Raw genomic sequence first — 24,975 nt, 5'->3', positions numbered from 1 at the left:
CACAACTCTCACCACTACAGCGCGAGATGTTTTCTGCTGAGTGCGTCTGGAAGGTGCAAGCACGTGGCACTGCTTGCGCACACATATTGGCATATATTCTAACATTGGAAATAAAGAACTTGCGCGCAGCTAGGGTGCCAAAAAAAACGTAAAATAGCTGCCGTTAAATTACAGACATTTACCGTAAAATAACAGGCTTTATATTACAGACATTTCTTTAAATGTAAATTTCTGGTAAATGTCTGTAATTTACTGTGTGTTATTTTACAGAAATGTCTGTAATTTACCAGCCGTTATTTAACATTTTTTTTCCAGCACCCTAGCTAGCGCACAGGTGGCATAACTTTGTTTTGTTGCAGCAGTTTCGTTCCATGCAACCGAAATGTGGCGTTGAGAAGCCTTTTACGATTAAGTATCCAAATGTTTTCAGCTGCTCGCACTACTCGCTTAATGTCAGGTGACTCATGCTCTTGCAAGCTTTCAACTGCAGCGTGTGCTGTTTTGATAAGACGCACTTCACTTCATAACTATAGCGGCCATTTTACAACTGAACTAAATTTACTTTTTATGTCCTGGTCACACTATTTAGAGGGCCGAAACAAATTGCCTCAGGAGCTAAGTTTGGCCACGCTGGGTGCCAATTGAATAGCCCTGCCCTGCATTAATTAAGATAATTGTGCCATTGCCTTTATATTCCAGATAAATTGTGGTATGAATTGTTTATCTAAATTTACAAGGAAAATAATTATCTTACAAAAACAATAGTACTCTCAATGCAAGTTTATGACTGGATTTTAAATATTTAATTCCATTTTGTTTTCCTTCGTCATGCGATTCCTTTATTCCATTTTCCCGCCATGTGTTAATGTTTTAGTGTTTTAACCTGTGTCTTTCTCCTGTGTGTAATTAGTTAATTTATGTGTTGTGTATTTTGTGTTTATGTGTATGTGTATGTGCACCTGGTTTCTGTTCAGTCTTGGTCTGGTCTTGAATTGTCATCACCCTGTGTATTCCTGCGTCTCCATCGTCTAAAATCTTTTCAATTATTATTTTTTTAATACTGTACATTCTAAATATACTTTCAGTTTTAGACAGTGATGGGGAAAACACAGAAAAACACAATAAAAAAAAATGAGTTTCAGTCATGTCTGAGAATGATTTCAGTGACAGGAGAGCAGATGTACGTGTGTGTGTTTGGGCAGGGGCATGGGGTTCTGATGTCAGGTGAGCTGAGCATGAAGACAGCCAGCAATGAGTCACACTCGCAGCAGGGGCAACCAAAGATGAAAGCGTATTTAATTCACCTGAATCTGAATATGGAGAATACTAAGCTCTATTGCATGTTTGTGAAGAAATAGATTATCAGACAGTGCCAGAAATGCTGCATCTCTGCCCTGATTTAGAAGAAATCTAAAATTTACTTTGTGGAATGGATTTAAACCTGATATAGTGTGTTGAAATGAACTCATAGCTAAGCAAGTTGCCTATTATTATTATTGTCAACCAACCTTTTTAAATTTTTGTTGACGATCACTATTTATATATTAGTTTGTGCATTGTTAAGCACCACTGGATCCTCAAGCTCATTACAAACCTCATAACTAAGTGCAGCACACAGTTCTGACCATCTGTTATTTGGAATACAAAGGTAAAGACACTGTTAAGTGATAAGTTTTCATTTGTGTGTGTGTGTGTGTGTGTGTGTGTGTGTGTGTGTGTGTGTGTGTGTGTGTGTGTGCGTGTGTGTGCGTGTGTGTGTGTGTGTGTGTGTTTTCAGTTAAGTTTTATAGACACACTGTATATACAGCATGCTTCCATAAGCAAGCGTGCATGCAAGGTTCAAATGTAAAAATCTGGACCAAATACGCCATTTGAAAAAAGCTTTTGTGTGTCAGTACTGTTGGGATTTCAGAAGCATGATACTAAAGTTATTGCAAAATTAGGAATTTCCCCATGCATCTCAGGAGTCTGCTTGGGATAAGCGGTTTGGTGTGCAGTTCACATAAACAGCATGCTTCCAATGTGAACACAATCACACCAAATGATAAAAGCGAGCCACTCAAGGGTGTAGAACTGGCATGGATGGAAGGGATGTGTTGCCACCCATATCCACCAATTACTGAAATGTCCCTACCAATTTAATCGACTTCAAAATAAAGCAATGCTCGATTCAATTCTTAACCTACACATGCACCAATTCAAGTTCGCTACTCGTTCACCGTAATGCTATTAACCAAGGCAGTGCAATTGATTAAAATTTAGTTTTGATTTTGGCCTCCATGATTATAAAAAACAATAATCGGGATAAAAAGGTTAAACTGCGTCACACACCTCTCTAAATTTTTCTATTCATACCTCCTCCAAAGCCTGACAGCAGTAAAATTATGCAAATTGACTTTTGCAGCATGGGACGGAATTGGTATTTATATTTTAGGTGTTAATTTTATATTATTAAGTACTTTAATCATGTTTTTAAAAGCGCTAAACAGAATTTGGGCATTTTAATGCATGCGCTCTAGGGATACATGTCCCCACCAATGTCAAGAGGGAATCTACGCCCTTGGAGCCACTATTAATCACATACGTATTGGTCAAACAGTGTATTTTTCACAATCGAGTCAAATGTGTAAGCATTAGCTGATCTTGGTATCTCAAATGCAGAAATCTGAGATATAGCAATATAGGCAGGAAGTTCATGTTTTGATTTAAAAAATGTGGACCATATATTTCAAAGTAAAATAGCAATATGAACTACAGTGCATAACATTATTTAAGATGACTGTGCCACACTGTAAAAAAAAAAAAAGACATGTTGGGTTCCACAATTTGTGTTGAGAAAACATGAAGGATTTAAGTTAAAGTTGATTGAACATAACACAATTAAGTTGTCCTAAAAAGCTCAATAATTGAGTTATATATATATATATATATATATATATATATATATATATATATATATATATATATATATATATATATATATACTGTATATATATATATATATATATATATATATATATATATATATATATATATATATATATATATATATATATATATATATATATATATATATATATATATATATATTAGAACAAACAATAGGCGACGTGGTGGTGAAGTAGGTAGTGCTGTCGCCTCACAGCAAGAAGGTCGCTGGTTCGAGTCTCGGCTGGGTCAGTTGGCGTTTCTGTGTGGAGTTTGCATGTTCTCCCCGCATTCGCATGGGTTTCCTCTGGGGGCTCCGGTTTCCCCCACAGTCCAAAGACATGCGGTATAGGTGAATTGAGTAAGCTAAATTTTCTGTAGTGTATGAGTGTGAGTGAGTGTGTATGGATGTTTCCCAGAGATGGGTTGCAGCTGGAAGGGCATCGGCAGCGTAAAACATATGCTGGATAAGTTGGTGGTTCATTCCACTGTGACGACCCCAGATTAATAAAGGGACTAAGCCGAAAAGAAAATGAATGAATGAATGAGAACAAACAGTAAACCTATTTTTTTTGAATGATGACTAAACAACATCTCCAGGTTCTCCTTTAAGAAATGGATCCAAATGTTTTGTGCAATTCTGTATACAGTATGTATATATATATACCAAGTTTGGCATTTAACTAGATTTCAAAGTGTTAAATAAATATAAAACTTAAGGAAATTAGAAAATAAGTTGATTTATTAAAACTAAATAAGAAAATAAGACTAATTTCCTAAAAAGTAGTAGGTCTAGATATCCAAGCTTTTATCGAATAATTAAATCCGATTAAAGATGTATTTACGATTAAAAGAAAGATAGGATTAATATATAAAATGTAATCTTCGTCTTATAAATGTAATTTTTTAAATGATCAAATACAAAAAAACTATAATTTGATGGAGTGACTTGATTTTAATAATAATACTCATTATTGTCATTTTAATGGGTGTCACGGTGCCACAGTGGGTAGCACGATCACCTCACAGCAAGAAGATCGCTGGTTCGAGCTTCGGCTGGGACAGTTGGCATTTTTGTATGGAGTTTACATTTTCTCTCCGTGTTGGCGTGGGTTTCCTCCGGGTGCTCCGGTTTCCCCCACAGTCCAAAGACATGCGATATAGGTGAATTCAATAAACTAAATTAGTCGTAGTGTATGTGTGTGAATGCAAGAGTGTATGGGTGCTTCCCAGTGTTGGTTAGCGGCTGGAAGAGCATCCGCTTTGTAAAACATATGCTAGATAAGTTGGCGGTTCATTCCACTGTGGTAACTCCTGTTTAATAAAGGGACTAAGCCGAAAAAAGAATGAATGAATGAATATTAATTTTAATTCTAATATAAATATGAAAGTACTAGCTGTTTGCGGATGTTAAATGGTGTCATATTAAACTAAAATCCTGCAAACAGCACATGGATTGAACCATAAAAAATATCTGTAGAGAGAGGATTCAGATTCCTCATTTCACAGGTTCACCACAGGTCACCGATCTCTGTACCATGGCAAATCGAATGAACGTCAGGTGTTTGTTTAAAAAAAAAGTGAAATGGATTGAGGTCTGTGAGAGGCTGTTGTTGTGGGCCTTGATAACATCGTCTAAACTGTGCTCGGATCTCGGTGGACTTCTGTCTGCTTCCTTAATTTGTCTGGGAAATTGGCCAAAAGGAATCATCCTGATGAACTGGAGCTCTGTGGCACTTCATGCTTTAAAAAGTAAATTGAAGCGAATTGTGCCGTCAATTCGCATTCGGAGAAAAAGAAAGAACAGTATATAGTCAAAAACAGGTTTAGATGGCGCTCCAGTCAATATTATGTGAATTACATACCTACAGTGTGTTTGTTCTTTTGGTCAAAGTAATGGCAAGAGAGTAACAACAGATGCTTGAGCATATTTCTGTCAAATCTCAGCCATGTGCTCCAGTATGGAAGTGTGAAAGTGCCACAACAGTGCGTATGCATGTTATTGATGCATTTTCTGTTCAGGTTCAAACCACATCACCTAAATTATATTATACAGGAAAATAGTTCTCAGTTTTTATAATTATTATTTTTAATAATTATCTGAAACAAATAAACAATACAGAGAGCAGAAATACATTTATTTATGCTCTCCAAGTGCTCCTATAGTTCATCTTAATGGGAGAGTCCAGCCAAATTAAATAAGTAAATGGGATTTTCCTTATTCCGTGGAACTAAAAATGAGACATTGCAAATATGTTTCCTGTTGTTTCCGAAAGTACTTACAGTACATTTATTTAGATTTAGTCATATAGCTGATGCTTTTATCCAAAGTGACTTACAAATGAGGATTAATGAATGTTAAGTCAACAGAGAAGCAGCATATGAATTTTATGACAAGCATAAGTTAGTTTATTTAGTTATTTTTAAATAAGCGGAGCACACTCAGAATTGCACAATGTTTCCAATAAGCAAGGTATGATTATAAAGAGGTGTCTGGTGAATATGGAGGAAAATAATCAACTATGGGTAGTCTGTCAAGTCAATTCACCTGTGTGGAGCACACTTAGAATCGCACAATGTTTTCCAATAAGTATAATAAGGTGTCTGATGCATATGGAGAGGAAAAGAGTGTCAACCTAACTCCCCTCTGTTAAGCCCACTATATCAAAGACTATAGAACACACAAGACATTTCACTCATATAGATTTGAATTGGGAAAAGCATAACAGTCAACATGGCGAATGAAGCCTGCCTTCTAGTACAGGAGCCAATCATCGATTGCTATAGACTGACTGTTCTCCAGGGGAGGGGCTTGGACCAGTTGTGTATTTTTACGAGTTTCTGAAGTTGTTGTGAATCATCTAGGGTTAGCAAACGCACTGGAATAAGCAAATATTTGCTTCACAGGCATGATAAATATATACACATGACGCTTGAAACCTCTTCTTTTAAGAGGCACCTATGATGAAAATCCTCTTTTGTAAGCTGTTTGACAGAACTGTGTGTATGTACAGTTGAAGTCAGAATTATTAGCCACCCGATTTATTAGCTCCCGTTTATTTTTTCCTGAATTTCTGTTTAACGGAGAGAAGATTTTTTTAGCACATTTCTAAACATAATAGTTTTAATAACTCATTTCTAATAACTGATTTATTTTATCTTTGTCATGATGACAGTAAATAATATTTACTAAATATTTTTAAAGACACTTCTATAAAGCTTAAAGCGACATTTAAAGGCTTAACTAGGTTAACTAGGCAGGTTAGGGTAATTAGGCAAGTTATTGTATAACAGTGGTTTGTTCTGTAGACTGTCAAAAAATATATAGTTTAAAGGGGCTAATAATTTTGACTTTAAAATGTTTTTAAAAAAAATAAAACTGCTTTTATTCTAGCCGAAATAAAACAAATAAGACTTTCTCCAGAAGAAAAAATATTATCAGACATACTGTGAAAATACTTCCTTGCTCTGTTAAACATCATTTGGGAAATATAAAATAATAATAATAATAATAATAATAATAATAATAATAATAATAATAATAATAATAATAAAAAATAAATAAAATATAAATAAAAATCGGACTAATAATTCTGACTTCAACTGTATATTGTATCCACAGTCATATTGGAGTGAAATAAATTTCTTTTTTTAAATTTCCTGACGTTAAAATTGGAACCAAATCCCAGTGATTTTGAGGTCTACCACAACGTGACGTAGGAGTGCCCACCAAATTGATTGACAGGCACAGAGTTTCTATAATAACATGTATAAACATGTCCACAGATAATTTTTTTCTGCAAATAAACTGGAATTAAAATATTTATTACAACTCTCTGTGATTCGTATAACTTTTATGTTTACACTGTTATTAGAGCAGAGCATGTTTGTAATAAAGATAGCGGTTAAGAATTGCATAGCAATTTTACTCTATTCACCACTGCCGCATGCTGTCAGTAAACACGTATATATGTGTGTGTGTACTGCAAAAGGCATTGGTGTGTGACTCATCATTTCAGAAAGGCTTGAATAAACTCCACCACAAATACATCAAATAAACTTACTTGGTATTTTTTACTAATGAGCTGTATTTCAGCTTCATCCGAGTCTCTGTCACTGTGCTGTTTATCTGACGCAACGCATGCTGAGAAGCAGACACGCACATGGGAACGGTGGGCAAGGAGAAGCAGATTTGAAGATAAAGCCACAGGCTACAAAAACAGCTACAGTGTTTTCAGACAACAAAATGAGTAGATTCTGGAGGCTATATTAAATTATCTGATGGGTATTTTGAGCTGAAACTTCACAGACACATTCTGGAGACACCAAAGACTTATCTTATATCTTGTAAAAGGAGTAAAATAGGAGCCCTTTAAATAAACCAATTGATTTTGCAAACAAATGTCCTCTGGTTTTGTAATTTGTATGAAATGAACGCGAGGTACAGAGCGTCCTGTTAAACACTGCAGCTACATAAATGCTACGACCTTGTAAACAAATATCTCGCTGTCATTTTGAGAGGAGATTTTCCATCGAGATTTACTTCAGAAGACCAGCGTGATCAGACCTTTGGCAAAATGAAAAATGCCAATTTCATCTGATTTAAATGTTTAGAAACGAAACTTAAGAGACAGTTGTTTAATTTTATTGGTGATTCCAAATATAGAATGTATTCATAAGCTTGGCAGACTTGGAGAACTGTATGTTTCCCCTTTCAAATGAATGAAATGACTCATAAAGGAACTTTGACTATATTTATAGAAAGATGGAGTGTTGATGAGAAAGTGTTTGGTGCATACGGAAAGGGAAGAGCGCGTCAGAGCAAAAACCTTTACACTTTAAAAATATGCATAAAAGATTCAAACTTTTACCATAAAAATGTAAAAAATAAAGCATTTTTTAATATTTTAATCTTTTTAGAAGGGTAAACTACTCCCCAAAAATCTGAATACAGAGATTAACTATACATCACCTCACCTGAGCTAATTCACACTGCAAAACATCTGCCCACTGCAATTTACATCTTTATAATGAGCACCATTATATTGTAATGAACTGACAGCTTGAATGAACCCTTATGAAACTGCTTGAACAAGGCAGGCACAATAACTGGAGAAAAAACTGTAATTACAAATCTTGTCATTGAACAGTTACTTGTTATTTAAAATATATTGCAAGACACTGATTGCAGGTGTAGTAACTTTGGTGCAAGCCAAAGGTTAAATCCTCTTTAAGAGCAACAATGCATGTGGAGAAAAGAGAAATCAACAACCACTGTCCAGAGAACTGCAGCTTCATCAGCTTTAACAGCAACCCAGGAGGAAACAAATGAGATTACACTAAAACAGATGAAGGTCATGACCTGGATTAGCATCCTTATGTGAGCAGAACATCAAATAAATCTTCTCTCCCTTCTTTACATTCCTTTCTCTCTCGCTCGCTCCACTCCACACTGACAGCTATGTGACATTAATCTGGATACTGTATAAATGTCTGAGGATTTTCTCCCTGTGATTAATCCTCTGACACCAAGAGTACTGGATGTTACTGGGAACAGTGGGTCCACTGATCCAGGGTCAGAAGTATGAATATCGTGTCTTACTGTTCTCCACAGGTCTAAGATGACAGAAGCAAGTTAAAGCTAAATAATAGGAGACCATTACAACTTTTTCTGCTTGCTGCTTTCCAAGAAAAAACAGAAATTTGAGTTATACTCGATGTCCATCTAACAAGCCCTGCGTAACCTGCCTGCAATTTCATTCACTCTCATCCAGACCCTCACAGACACCCTATTATTAGCCACAGTGCACATATCGGAATCTCACAAAGCCAAAAGAACATAAGCAAAAAATATTGTACAGAGCATCCAAATCAAAAGACAGAATAAAGTGTAATTTTATTAAAGTAAATGGAGCATATGGATGCATGGATATACTGTATATAACGTTTTCAAAAACAAATTAATACTTTAATATAGCAATATAGGCAATTATAAAATCATAAAAAATTATTTAAAATAATTAACGCTAAAACACTGTCAAAATCTTTAAAAAAAATTCCAAAGGCTTCAAAAAAAATTAGCGAAAGTGTGTAAATTAAAGTAAGTTAAGAGCATGTGCACATTTAAGTGTAGCTAGGGATGTTAAAAAATATCTGTGGCACTTTTTTGACTGTATTGGCATTTTTAGTTTACAATTTTTTTAAATAATCTATTGCATTGATATGGTTTTTAAAATCTCATTAAATGTAATATTATAATTTATATCCATTTAGAAGTTCGAATCCCGGCTTGAGGACATTTATCCACTCTACCCCCCTCTCTCTCCAACTTCGCTTCCTGTCTAAATACTGTCCTGTCTAATAAAGGCAAAAAGGCAAAAAGCAAATCTTAAAAAAAAAAATGAGTTATTAAAACTATTATGTTTAGAAGTGTGTTGGAAAAACTTCTTTCTGTTCAACAAAAATTGGGGATATTATGCGGAATATACAGGGGGGCTAAAAATTTAGACTTAAGCTGTATTTTTTCTTTTGGCCAAAAAATGAAAAAATATTCAGCTACTGTTCACACCTATTTGAATAAATCCTCATGTGTAGCTGCACATACTGTATAAGCTCACCGTGTGCCATCAACACCACTACAGTAGCGCAGGAGGAGGTCTGGTTCGGTCGCTCTGACAGTGACAAAGCACTGCCATTTCGGCCAGCTCCCACAGTTCACTGATTGTACTCTACCTCCTTCTACCTCTCTCTATCTGTGTGTGATGAGCAGATCGTTGGCTTGGCTTCACTAGAGGTGAAAGGTCAGCGAGCAGGGCAAACACGCAGACATTGTTCATCTCTCTTCATGCTTTTCCACTGGGAGTAAATACCGTTTTCTTCTCCCCTTCTCTTCGCACAGCCCTTTCCCTTCCATTTGCCTTTGTCTGCTGTTCATTCTCTCGCTCTGTCTGTGCTTCACGCTGTTCTGGGCACAGCCTATAACAGCTCCTGCCATCAGCACAGTTAGAGACTCAGTGGTCCTCCTACCTGTTTATTGACAGAGTCTTAACAGACAGCAGTCATGACCTCCTTTAGACAGACACACAAGCTGCATCTACAGTCTCTCTCTCACACACATACACATATATTATCTGATTCAGACGCAGGCCACAGCAAGTTTAATGGAAATGCTATTTGTTTTTGAGAGAAAAAACGAACGAGGACAAGGTAAACGGCAGGTCACCTGGCTGACATGCTCCAATCTCAAGCTAGAAAATAACATTAACTGCAAGGATATATTTCCAGAGAACACAAATAAAACGCTTAATTCCTTTTAAAGCTTTGAACTTTTATTTTATTTATTTACTCACTTTACTTTCATGTCATTTTTGAATATTTGGCAATAGGGACCAGTTCTTATCAACTATTTGCATACTAGCATGCCTATTATTAAAGGAACCCCAATGTTTTTGGTAGGGATGGCTGACGTGAAACTGACATTTCGACAGTGTTGAGAACACCAGGTCACTAAGGTGACTAAGGTGGTTCAAAACACCTGCTCACGTGACTAAGGTGATTCGAAACACCCAGGTTGTGTGACTAAGGTGATTCGAAACACAGGTCACATGACTAAGGTGATTTGAAAAACACAGGTCACGTGACTAAGGTGATCCGAAACACCCAGGTCACGTGACTAAGGCGATTTGAAACACCCAGGTCACGTGACTAAGGTGGTTCAAAACACCTGCTCACGTGACGGTATGACGGTAAAACCGAAATGTTGCCAGACATCCGACTTTTAGAGGATGGGCCATCCTGTATTTCAACTCCACTCATCTTGAGTTGCTAACGTTACTGATGCTAGTTTAACCAATCTGAACTCATGTGCGACAGCAGGTGGAGCGTAGATCACGTGCAAACAGATCAACTAATAAGAGAAATCGGACGTCATATCGTAATAAAATCGCCATCTCGTCACGATGCATATTGTGACATTTTTGCATCGCAATAAATCGTACCACAATAAATCGTTACACCCCTATAACCTAAGCTTAACCCCTATAATCTAAATGCTCCTATTAGACATTGAGATTGGCTTAATGCAGGGGTGTCCAAACTCGGTCCTGGAGGGCCGGTGTCCTGCATGGTTTAGCTCCAACTCCCTTCAACACGCCTCCCTGGAAGTTTCTAGCATACCTAGAAAGAGCTTGATTAGCTGGTTCAGGTGTGTTTTGTTGGGGTTGGAACTAAAATCTGCAGGACACCGGCCCTCCAGGACCGAGTTTGGACACCCGTGGCTTAATGGATACAAAAATGGTAAAACTCTTGATTGAACTCTTGGTAAAACTGTTAAACTGTGACTTGTAAAATGAGATTTTTTTCCAAAAAATTGGAGTGTTTCTTTAACTTAGTGGATGCTTGCTAGTGCTTATTAATTTCATGTTCTACGTGATTATATTCAATTATAAGCAGCCAGTGGGAATTGAACCTTAAATGTATAGATATATAAAAGTGTGACCAAATGTTCTGCTTTGTTGGACCTTTTCCCCCTATTCTCTGTCCCTGTTCCAGTTTGACCTACTTCCAGTTCATATTCACAGTTTCTGATTATGTTGTACACATGTGTATTGTTTAATATCTCATTATGTCCTGTTTATTTAAGCCTCGAGTGTGCTTCTGGTTTTTGTCCTGCATCATCTTCATTGTGGCGTTATGATATTTCTCCTGCATTCTCCTATAGTCTCGAGTATGTTTTGCGTGGTTTTTGGTTTATTAAATTAAAACGACTGCAAGTAGATCTCCTCCTACACACTATTGCTAGCCTAAACAACTTGCTAACTTTATTAACATTACAAACATGTAATTTAGTTGAATAAAAACAAGCCATTTTACATGCTGTTACTATAAATGGCATTTACTCCATAAGTCAATCGTTAAATTTAAAGTCAAAATATACAAATACTCAAAAAACCTGATAACTCCTATTACTGACATTGAAATGGTACAATCCATAACTGGTGCCATCTTTTTTGAATCTTCATTGACTGAATATTCAAATTACACATTTTTAAATTTTTAAATCACACATTTGATTTTGATTTTAAATTAAATAAAATGTAATAACTAAAAATGTAAATTTACTCATTTATAAATAAATAAATAAATAAATAAATAAGCAAGCAAAGAAACTAAACTAAACTAAATTAAACGAAATAAAAAAAAACAAAAAAACAACCTTAGACCAGCAAGATTTTCTCTGCTGGTTTAGATTGATCCAGTTGCTTGTTGATTTTAGATTATGTTTTTACTTTTATTATTATTATTATTATTATTATTATTATTATTATTAATATTAATATAATTATAATAAAATTAAAAAAAAACAGACATAGTGGTTCTTCAAAGTCCCTTTAAGGCAAGTAATTTCACTCGGCTGTCATCTTTGTAACGTCTCTTGGGAAGTATGCTTGGGCATTCTGTTTGAATGGGGAAACATCAATTTCTTCCAAACTACTTGCCAAGCTAACTATTACATTACATATTACGAATAACCAATAAAATTAAACAATAACTGTCTATGTAGTTTCACACAAAATCTGCAGAAACTCACGACTGGTTTGAGCCCTAAATTGTTATTCTTTAGCGATTGCTGATTGGCTACTGTACTAGAAGGTGGGCTTTATTTGCCATATAGAGATCAGTGATTGGCTCCTGTACTAGAAGGCGGGCCTTCATTCGCAATATTGACAGTTACACTTTTCCCCATTCAAAGGTATATGAGTAACATGTCTTGTGTATTCTATAGTCTTTGCTATCATAAGCTCTGCTTATTTGTGATCAGTAGAACATTTTCCACTCCCATCTGTCTTTAATGGGATTCTGCGTTCACAATCATTTTCCGATAAATTTCTGACATGTAGCCCTAAAATATTTATCAGCTTATCTCTATTAACCAGAAATCAAACATCAGTTCATCCAGATTGCCTGCAGAAAACACTGCATGACCAGCCAGGGCTACTTACACTAGATATCCATTTCTGCCATTCACTCTCTGAGGCCATGTGTGGAAATTCTCACATCTGAACACTGATGGAGAGAGAAGCAATTTAGCCTGATGTGACTTCTGATACCCAGCATGACAAATAAACAGACATCTCAGGCTGGCACTATCAGTTTTTGCTATGACCCGAAACGATGACACTATAACCTTATCGTGACAGTACAATCACTGTGAAAATCCTGATGCCAATATGCAGCAATAACCATGAAGATATACCTACAGGAGGGAAATCAGAGCGTGTCTGTGAAAGAAAAAGAGAGAACGGATAAATCGGCATTCAGAAAAATAAATAATTAAAATAAATAAATAAACAAACAATTAATATATTTTAAAATAAATAAAATCACAAATAAATAAGAATAATTAAATAAATAAAAACATAAATAAATAAAGCAAAATAAATTTCAAAGTAAACAAATAAATTAATACATATTATAATAGACAAAAACATAAATAAAACCAAGTGAATAAAAAGAGAAATAAATACATTTAAAAAATAAAATAAACAAATAAATTAATAAATTTTAAAATAAATAAAAACAAATAAATAACTAAAAACATAAATAAATGAACAAACAAATAAATTTAAAATAAATAAAAACAAACAAAAAAATAGATAAAAATATAAATTTAAAAATAAATAAATAATTACACTTAAAAATAAACAAACAATTAATACATTTTAAAATAAATAAAAACATAAATAAACAAAGAAATAAAAACAAATAAACAACATATATAAATAAAAACAAATAAACACATTTTAAAATAAATAAAATTAACAAATAAAAAAATTTATACATTTTATAATAGATAAAACCATAAATAAATAAAAACCAAAAAAATTAATTTAAAAACAAATAAATAAAACATAAATAAATAAAAACAAATGAATAAATTTTTAAATAAATAAAAACCTAAATAAACATAAATGAATAAATAAAAACATAAATAAAATAAAAAAAACATAAAAACAAATAAATGAATTTTAAAATAAATGAATAAAAATTAATAAACATTAAAAAAATAAAATAAAAACAAAATAAATAAAAATAATTTTTAAATTAAAAAATAATAATAAATAAATAAATAAATAAATAAATCTGTTCAAACTACTGTTCAGTGCAGAGCCCTAAGACCACAGACTTGAAAAGCTTTCAAAGCAATCACAGATGGACCAGGGGACCAATCTACGACAACTATTGTTTTTGTGTGCGTGTGTCAAAGACAAATCCACTTTCAGAAATATGAACTGTGAGTCAATGTCAACAGCACAAAAGGCATTTGTTAGCACAGAAAACCATTTAGGAACTCCAATTTGAGCCGAGAGAAGGCAGACTGCAATTGCCTTCATAAGCTTTCATGCTCTGGGGTTAAAAAACACCTGAAAAACAGAACTACATATTCCCCAAAAAAAAAAAAAGTCTGTAAATTGTTAAACATACGCCTAAATCTCAAGCTTTTGTTGCTGTGTTTCTAGTGTACATCCCCCACACGGCTGTTACTCCAACACACCTTGCTTGTCTGACACCTTTACTGTATCAAATAAAACTTTACACCACCATCTGTTTCATAGACAGGAGACGAATATGAGCACAGGCATTTTAGTGACATCAATGAAGATAAATCACTCACTTTTTGGACTCTGATCCAAAACTTGAGATTAAATTTAGCCTATATTTGCTTCAAAAACTGATGCATGTACAAAAAACGACTACCCAAAAGGTCAAAACTCCTCTACGTTAAATGTATTATCTAATAAAAATGAAGATCTGTCATCATCTACTAACCCTTGTGTCATTCCAAACCTGAATGACTAACTTTAGTCTTTGAAACGCAAAAAGAGAGATTATTTTAAAGGTCCCATAAAGTTTTTTTATATGTTAGTATTAGTTTTGTTCATTTTTAAGATATCTATAAGCTAGTGTGCTTCAAAACGTTGACAAAATTAGCGTTTATAAGATATACAACTGATATAAACATGTAAAGCTTAGTTTGTCACTACCGCCTAAATGGATCAACGTTTTTGTTCACGTCAACCCATACTACAGTTTCTCATCACATTATAACCAATCAAATGCTCTATAGTTTCTGACATGCCCCGCCCCCTTCAAGATGCTTCTCATTTGCTTTAGCTAAAGGCGCATGTATAAATGTTCAGATAGAAATAATAATAATAATAATAATAATTCATTCATATAAACTAGAGATGTCAAGATATGATCACGTGATCGGAAATCGGGACCAATTACGTGGTTTCAGACTCATCCAGAATCTGACATTATCTCCCAATCAAGACTCGAATATATATGTATATATATATTAATAATTTATAACACATAGTTATGCGGTGGCACAGAGTTCAACCTCTTTCTTGACTTCACACAGAAATAGCAATGCGTGCGGCATGACATCAATTTGTTGCAGAGACGCTATTGGTTAAATGCCGGCTAAGTAGAACACGGAAGCAGCTTGAAACGGAAAGCGCGAGTATGTCTGCGGTCTGGAGGTATGATATACTTCATGATGACAACATTGCCATAGCAAACGGTGAGATATGTAATCTTGGGATTGCCTGCCGGGTATTTTAAGTAGAGGTGCTATTTGTTTTTAAATGTTTTATATTTACTGTTGCACTAAAGTCCAAAAGTGAAGAATTGATGTTATTTATTACTTGATTGTTCAAGCTACCTCACAGAAATGTTCTGTTTGTTAACAGAGTTGTTGGATGTTAAAATAAGGTGAATTAAATAAAAAGAGGAACATCCTGGATCTGTTTCTTCGCTCTTCCTTGCTCTTTTTTTAATATATCATAGAAGTATCGGATCGGGTTTCGGTATCGGTAGATACTCAAAATCAAATAACTCAGAATTAGACCTAAGGGCAAAAAAAACCTGTTGGCACATCCCTAACATAAACCCTAATTTTGCATGTAATAAATGGATATAAAAAGTTGGAACATGGCATGATAAAAATTCACTTTTAACAGTAAATCAGAACTGTGTTGCACCTTAGAATGACAGCAGGCTATATTCCTAATCAAACAACAAAAGACGAAGACAAAGTCACTCACTTGGGGACTAGTTGTTTGTTTTTAGTGAAATTTATTTGATATTTAAAAAAATACAGGTGTATACTGTGTATATATATATATATATATATATATATATATATATATATATATATATATATATATATATATATATATATATATATATATATAGTGCTTAGCATATATGAGTACACCCCACACAAATCTCTAATTGAAATCAATATTTTCTATGCCTTACAATATTATTTTAGTGCATTTACATTAAATGTAGTCAGTACTGAAGCCATATCTGAAGCTAATCTAATAAAATAACTTATGATATTGGTTCAAAGATTAGTAGCCCAAATTAGTATGTTTGGGGAAAATATTAAATAATTTTAAAAAGAGCAAAAAAAAAATCTAGAAAAACAAATCATATACGCAATTTTGTAGTTAGTATTTTTTAAATGTATGATATTTCCATTTCTAATGTGACTAATATAATAAGAAATTTAAGAAATATATCTGTTTAATAAATCTGTTTTGCTCAAACGCACCAAAATCTATTACCTATATTCACTAAGAAATTTATAAAAATATTTTTAAAATGGGGTGCAGCTGAGCACTGTATAAATCAATCAATCAACCAATCACTCAAAACAGTTTTGGTCATAGGCCCACTCATAATGCTTTCAAATAATCGTGACCAAAATAATCTTGATTGTGGTTTTTTTCTTCATAATCAAGCAGCCCTAATAAACACATGTATAAACAAACTAAACATTTTATAGAGCCATACTGTCCGGATTCTGCCACTTCAATCTTGTTAATTCTTGTTTTGGTTGTGAAGTCTAGACACTAGTCTTGTCTTGTTTAGTATGTTGTGCTCAACCCGAGTTTTCTCACATTGTGCACTCATACTTCCTGTCATAATCTGTCTTTGTATGAGCGCTGTCTCGGCCATGCTCGGGCAATGCGTGCCCCCACTTGACGCTCTGGATGCGAGCTCTCGTCCTGGTGTTTGTGTTTGTTTTCTCCGTGGCATGCTGTTTTATTCTCAGAGCCTCTGTCTAGTTGTTTCGGTTTTGGTTGGTGCTGGGATGGAACATGCACTTTGCATGTGTGAGTACACGGTAAGTATTTTCATTTATCGTGTGCTTGTGCCTTGCGTTCCTGTTTGTGTTGGCATTGTCAAAGCACGTGGCTCTGTGTTTACACTGTGGTTTCTTGTGAACATGAGGTAAATAGGTTCTCCCATTGGCATGTTCTAGTCCTGTTTTACGTGAGCACATGGTGTGTGTTGCCATGTGCTCTCCAATCTATTATCTAGTCCCACCCTCCTTGTAAACCAATTATTAGTTTTGTATGTTCAACTGTTTGTTTGCCAATTATTTCTACTTTATAGTCTGCTCATGTCTGCTGTCTGGTGCTAGTTCGTCATCATTCATCATATGTGTATGTCGCTCTTGTCTTGTCAAGTCTTGTCTAGAGCCTTCCTCAGGGTATATTCAGAAACCCTAAAGGTAATTTCAATACCTTTTTAAGACTTTTTAAATACCTTCTCAGAATATTTTAAGACCTCATCACCACTACAAATTGTAACCAGTATCAAACCTTTAACTTAATAAACAGTTGTTAATAAACGGTTGTAGTTAAATAAACCAATGGAGCACAACCATGCAACAAAATGCAGATAAGCTTGGAAGGAACAACGCTTGACAGAATAAATCACAATTGTTTTAAGCGACAGTCTTCAGTCACTGTATAAACTCATCTTTCTCTAACCAGGAATACCCAAACTTTTCCCATTTTGCCGTCTGTTTCCCTCTATGGTTTTGCTACATGTGGAGAGCGTCACATCACCTTCCAATAAATATATTTATGCTTGTTTGGAGTCAAACACTTTGGACATCACTTGAACAAAATGTAAGGCCTTATTAAAAAAACGAGATTAAGACTTTTTAATACCTTTTTAAGGGCATTTGTTTTCTTATAATTATTTTTCAACTTTTAATACTTTTTAAGACCCCGCGAACACCCTGTTCTTGTCCTGTCCGCCCAGCCAATTTTGTGTTTTGTCTTTGTTAATGTTTTCCGCCTTGATTATCTTTTTGTTTTATTTTATAGATAATAAGTCCTCGCTCCTTTCGCCACCCACAAACGTGACACATACATGCTTTTGAAGTTATATTATAAAGCAAGAAAGCTTCTTTAAGCCTACAGTTCAACTAATTTGTCCACACTTGACTAATGTTTTAAAGTACAGATTGTGCATCCTACTAAAAGCTTGAATAACAAAACTAAACAACAATCTATGTACACAGTGAAAACTGAGTGAGAGGTCTATTTGGCTTCTGTGCTTTAATTTTATACATCATGAAAATAATGTGATGCTATTTTACCCTGACATTGGTATCACAAGCATATCTTTGGCCAAAGCTGTTTAGAGTTCACTACATTTTGTTCTTCCAGATTACTTTCTCTTTATATTTCCCACAGCACAGTAATATTCAACATCTGTAATATAGTATAATAGATTTTTTGGAGTTATTCATGATCATCAGGGAAAAGAATTTTAAGTTTGCAACATTTTTTTAAAACAATAATTTCTCTGAGATGAGAGGTTCACAGTTTTGTTGGATTTCTGTCAGTGAGTTCAGGTCAGATTTACGAACGCAGACGTACCGCCCCTAAAGACCATCTGATCTGAAATTAGAGTGCTATACAATCACTCAGAATATACTGACTCCAACGCTCCATTACCGCAGAACTCTGGACTGATCTGCGGTCAGCATGAATTTACTGCACATTGTCAGATTCACACACGCAAATGGTGTCGAAGCTGAGGGAGGAAGGAGAGCGATAGACAGCGAGAGATGGTAGTCCTCAGTAATTACTTTAACATGCTGTGACATAAATCACACACCAGAGAGTTCTTATTGAGTGCCTGGTGAGGAAAGAGACAGAGGTGATGCAGAGAAGAAGGGAGGCAGGAGGAGAAAAAGAAAGAAAGGCCTGGGCAGACACAAAGAGGCTGACTGAGTTTAAAGAGACAGTTCAGCCAAACATTAGGAATTTATTCCAAACCCTATGACTATTTTTATTTGTATTTTTTTTATGTATTATAATACTGTTAAAACAATTGGGGTCAGTAAAACTTTACTTTCTCTTTCTCCTTATTTTGGAAACAATTTAATACTTTTTTTTATTATTATTTATTTCTTTATTTTCTCCTTTTTAACTTTTTTTCTTTCAATAATTATGTTTGTGTACTTGATGCTAAGTGTTGGTGTTTATTGTGTTAAACGTGTCATTCTGTTATATGTGAAGCACTACCGCGTCAAAATGAGTTGCCCCAAAGGATTAATAAAGCATTAAACTTAATTTTAATCTACTCATGCTTTAAAAGAAAGTTTATCAAAGGTGGAAGTGACAAAAGCAGCTTTTATAGTGGCTAAAAGCCTAAAACTACATCCCGAAAACAAAACTACAATATGAACCCATATCTATTACTGTTATTTGGCAACGAAAGTAAAAAAACTAAAATATTAATTAAAAATTAAAATCATTAATCAAAAAAAAAAAAAAATATATATATATATATATATATATATATATATAAATAACACCCTGTTATAAAACAACACACTTTTTCCATTGGATTGCGACCCCTGGGGTCTCATTACATTAGATTAAAGACACAGCAATAGGGTCAGATGTAACAGATTGATTTCATGGCACCAGGGTAAACTTTCTGACACCTTTACGGCCCTCGCATACATTAAAATTAAGTACAGGCCACAACTGAATATGGAGGATGATCTCAGAGTGGCGTTCTCCAAAATTAAACAGTAGACTTAGGTCTGTTTATGTGTGAGCCATTTTAAATTTGCAAGGTTTGTATAACCACCTTAGAGGATTATTGGGGGTCGCGGGTCACTGGCGATGTTATTTTGAGGGGTCGTGGGCTGAAAAGTTTGGGAACCCCTGGTGTACACTAGCCCTTTAAGATCCCTCACCCTCTAAAAAAAGCATATGGGGAGACAGAAAGAGGATTCAAAAACAGGAGAGACACAGCAGACACAGGTTGAGAAGGTGAGCGAGCATCAGTCTTGACTGTGTGATGAGCTGTCATAGCAACACAGAGCGGTCAGGACTGGAGATTAGTATTAACCTCGTGTTCCCAACATCTCTTCAGGACACACAGGGCTGAATTAGACAGTCTGGCGCAGACAAAGCCATGTTTGAGGAGGGATCCAGCTCCATTAGCCGCACTTTTATAACAGAGAATGAGAGATCAAGGCTCTTGGCAATTCAGAGAGCCGCATTCTAAAGCAAACTTTCAACTACTACATATCAAAATAAGAATAGCAATTATTCCATCATAATATTGTACTTTATACCAGCGAAAACCTTTTTATAAAGAACAAAGATGCGCCACAGGCATTTGAGCCAATAGATTTTATAAAAAGAGGCCTAAGAAATAAGACAGACTTTTTAAAAAGGGGATATGGATTGAAAACTGATACTAAATATGGAAGTGTTGACAGATTCTAATTTACCCTCTCATATTGGGAGTCAAAGGTTTGGAATATCATTTTTCCATTAGGGCGCTATGATGGCGGATGTTGTCAGACTTTGTGAGCTGTGGGAGGCCACTGATGTCTGGGGACAACACAATGAGCCAATTGAAGGTGGTTGATTTTGTGGGTCTTTAGAGTAATAAATGGACGGTGTGATCTAAGACTGACAAATATTACACAGCGATAATAGGATAAATGGGCAGTTTAGAAAAAGATGTCCTTGCTGCAGTCTGTAGCACAATGATATACTGGATCAGGTCTAATACCTAGTGGACATTGTAACACCCATGCTACTGTGACGGTTGCGTTTAGAATTGGGGTATGTGTAGACATTAATATCACACAATGTAATGGGTAGGGGTATAGTGGGCAGTGGTTGGCACCATCGCCTTAAAGTATAAAGGTTGCTGGTTCACGTTCCAGCTGGGCCAGTTGGCAGTTCTGTGTGGATTTTCCATGTACTCCCTGTGTTCGTGTGGTTTTCCTCTGAGTGCTCTGGTTTTTCCCACAGTCCAAAGACATGCACTGTAAGTGAACTGGGTAAACTAAATTGGCTGTAGTGTATAAGTGTGTGTGTGTGTGTGTGTGTGTGTGTGTGCGTGTGTGTGTGTGTGTGAGTTTTTTAGGTGTTTCCTAGTGCTATGTTGGAGCTGGAATGGCATCTGCTTAGTAAAACATGTCAGAGTAGTTGGCGGTTCATTCCACTGTGGTGACCCCTAATGAATCAGGAACTAAGCCAATGTAAAATGAATGAAAGAATATAAATAATTCTCATTTCTAGCAACTACTGCTCGCATTTGCGCATTCACTACGCTTTGGACCTGATCCAGCATGTCATGGTGCTACAGGCTGCAGCAAGGACACTCATTTTGAAGTCAAGCACTGATCAATATTTTTGAATCATTTTAATTTGCACAAATTAAACTATAATTACTCTCATTACTTATTCAGAACATATTTTTATAAATATAATTACTGCTTTCATGGTCTCTTTTTACAGTAAAAGAAAAAACTATCTATTTTATGAGAAAGAATAATAAATATACACATCATTTAAGCTGCAAAAATGACTGAAAATAACAAATGACTCATGTGCTACATTTATTAATTATATCAATTGTTTCCTTCGGAAAGCAATGCAATTTCAAATCAAACATTCACTTACATAATAATCTTCAATTGTAACCTATGACCTCACACCTCGAATGCATCTGTGCTTAGTTTGAAACAGAGGAAGTGCTGCATGAGCATCCCTGGGATACACACATCACTGCACAGTGCTCATGAATGAGCGTGCTCTATACTGACACAGAAGGTGTTTTATGTGCTCACAAAAGTATTCCCATAGCTTGATAATATTCCAATTGAACCATGCACTAAAGGCATATGGTCTGTTTTGAAAATGCTTTTTGGTATTTTTCTGGACCACTGCCGTCACATCTTGTCTTGAAAGCAAGGCTATGGGTTCTCTCATGCGGAAACTCAGGGACATTTCCATATCATTGCATTATATTGATTCAGCATGACTAATAATCACACAAGTATCATCTGACAATGATTTATTTCAAACATGCGACTGAAGTTATGAACTGAGATGGGAGCAAAAGCATATTATTATGTGTTATTTTTATGTGCTGCATGTACCACACTCAGCCGTAGTACCTTGAAAAGCAATGCAAACAGCAGTCATTGTAACAGAACAAATTGATTAATTTTATCTGTCATTCATTTAAATTCATTCATTTTCCTTTGGCTTAGTCCCTTTATTAAGCAGGGGTCGCCACAGTGGAATGAACCGCCAACTTGTCCAGCATATGTTTTACACAGCGGATGCCCTTCCAGCCGCAACCCAGTACACACTCATATGCACACACATACACTACGGACAATTAAGCTAACCCAATTCACCTATACCACATTCTCCTATACCACATTTCAATTCACCTTACCACATTTCGTGTGAGAAAACACACACGAACACAGGGAGAACATGCAAACTCCGCACAGAAATGCCAACTGACCCAGCCAGGGCTCGAACCAGCGACCTTCTTGCTGTGAGGCAACAGTGCTAACCACTGAGCCATAGTACCACCCCACAATAAAATTAATTAGCATTTTTACCATGATTTTGCATAGTTACACAATGTGTCGTTTTATCTGAAAGCACATGCCAGAGGTTGACTAGAAGCAACTTAACAGACAAAATGTGCATGAAAATCATCTTTGATTAATCGCATAGCCCTAAACTGGATGTATGGAGGAAACAAAGTGATAATTCTGAAAATAATTAATTGCTGCAAGCATTGTACATAAAGATCCTCTCATAATTTTCCCTTTAGTCCTCAAAAAACATTAGGATGAACTATTCATTTTAAATCTTTATAGTGTTAGTTCATTCAATTATGATGTGTGCAGATCAAATCGGAATTAAACTAAATCACAAGCCGAATTCTTCTTTACATTTGGCTGAAGGCACACTGAATGTAAATCAGTCTGTAATTGACTTATGAAGCCCTCTGGTTACATTGTACCTCAAATGCAAACAAAGTGACAGCAAACACTTATATCTCAAACACTAAATCACTAATTAAAGTGTTTTGACAAGGGCAACAATGCGGAAAAAACTATTAAGAAGATAATGATTCATTTTGCCAACATATTAAATATGCAGGGAAAGGAGATGGATGTGAGGGAGGGGGGGTAATTTCCTCTCTTTCCTCCCTTATCTAATCTCTCTTATTACTAAATAATTAGCAAATTGCCCCTTGGGCTAGATAAAGAGAACTCCACTTTAATTTCAATATTTCTGAAATGTAAACCATATGATATCAATAAGCCACCAGTTCTCTAGAAGTGTGAAATGTATTTCTGCTTCTACAACGTCGCAGATTAACAGCGTGAATGTCCTTCATTCTTAAAAAACATGTCAAATTAATCTCAGAACACTTCTGAGTATTAATAAAGTCATCAAAGTATCTCTTCATCTCTTCATCCCTTGCTACCTACAAGTAATAAAATCATAAGTTACTGAGGCATCCAATTAAGGCATTGAAATAAATTTGGCATGCTGTGTGGATGTGTGTAAGTGCTTCTGAAAGTGCTTCTGCTTGCAGATTTCCCACTACTACTCGCTGACCGGCTAGCAGTCGGAGACGGCATTGTTTGAACGCGCTCATCTTTGTGGAAACAGCGAACACTCCTGATTAGCGCCCTGTGGCTGTTCAAGCAATGGGAGATTTGGGCCTCTCTGGGGAAAAGAAGACCTGTGCCCATCCTGTATAAAAGGCTTTCACTGATCCCAGCCAAATGAGAGTGTCAGCCAAACCAACGCAGAGACGTGAAATTCGATTTAAGACACTTTCCAAAGGAGTCGGAGTCCCCAAGGCAGCCACGGCTAGCTGGCAGAAATGCACAGAAAGGGAAGAAAAAAAAAATCAACTTTCAAACTTCAAACGACAGAAGAAACTCAGCCCTGCTTTGCAAACCACGCCAAGAATACATTATCAATGCACTTTAAACCCTTACCTACGTAAACAGAGTTATTCATTAATATTTCAGCGTTTTAAATTCATTATTTAACCGCATCATAATTCATAATATATGCGCCTCGACTTTCCAGTCGCATTTTCACACGTTGACATTGTAGCTCAATGTCAATGGTGACAACTGGTGAAAGCCTTGTTGTTGACAATGACACACGCGACACCAAGTCGCTTACGTCAAGCTGTCACTCGGGGTGTGTTTAGATCAGCTTGTCACTGCGATCTAACAGCACTTAATCACTGCCTTGCTGACTAAACAGCAGTAGGAAGTCAACCGGTTTATTCGATACCTGTGCTCCAAGTCAAAATCATATGAGGAAGCCTTTGTTAGAAGTCCCACTCTACTCACAAGCTCTGAGCACCAGCTAATAAAGGATATGGGCTTGACACCATGCGAATGCACCAGTTGCGTGGGCAGGTGGTCTGTTTGAGGCAGAAGAAAACCACAGGCGCCAACTCGGGGAATGGCACGACCAGAGTGCTGAGGTCGCTGCCTGTATCATCGCACGGCCCCACCTCTTCGATGATGTCATCCCCTTGGGAAGGGCCGAAGTCCTCGCATAGCCCCGCCCCCACCTGGCTCACGCCAAGCGGCACGGGACACTCCTCGGTCGTCATGGCGACGGAGCAGAAGCCTGTGAAAAGTGCAGAAACAGACATGAGTATTAGGAAGTTGACAGCTTTTTTTTTTCTATACGGATAATAACAAAAACATCGAAGGTCTAGCGTAACACATTTGCAACACTTACAAATGATAACTGTTTCACTAAACACGGTTGTAAAAATAATAACAGATGCTGATACTCTGCAATGTCTCACAGCAACAGGAATGTGGGAAAAATATGTCCATAT

General features: G+C 35.7%; 1 protein-coding gene across 1 annotated transcript in view; it reads right to left on the bottom strand.

Moving 5' to 3' along the window:
- The window catches only part of cacna1ia (calcium voltage-gated channel subunit alpha1 Ia), a 284,961-nt gene extending 260,220 nt beyond the window's left edge, over window positions 1-24,741 (bottom strand). Inside the window, exon 1 of the mRNA XM_056451129.1 lies at window positions 24,503-24,741. Coding sequence (XP_056307104.1) covers window positions 24,503-24,741 — 239 coding nt within the window. The remainder of the gene's footprint in view (window positions 1-24,502) is intronic.
- Between the last annotated feature and the right edge of the window lie 234 nt (window positions 24,742-24,975).

The sequence above is a fragment of the Danio aesculapii genome, chromosome 3 (assembly GCF_903798145.1).
Source record: "Danio aesculapii chromosome 3, fDanAes4.1, whole genome shotgun sequence".
NCBI lineage: Eukaryota > Metazoa > Chordata > Actinopteri > Cypriniformes > Danionidae > Danio > Danio aesculapii.
Note: the sequence above shows the minus strand (reverse complement) of the source record. Positions and strands in the feature narration are given on the sequence as shown.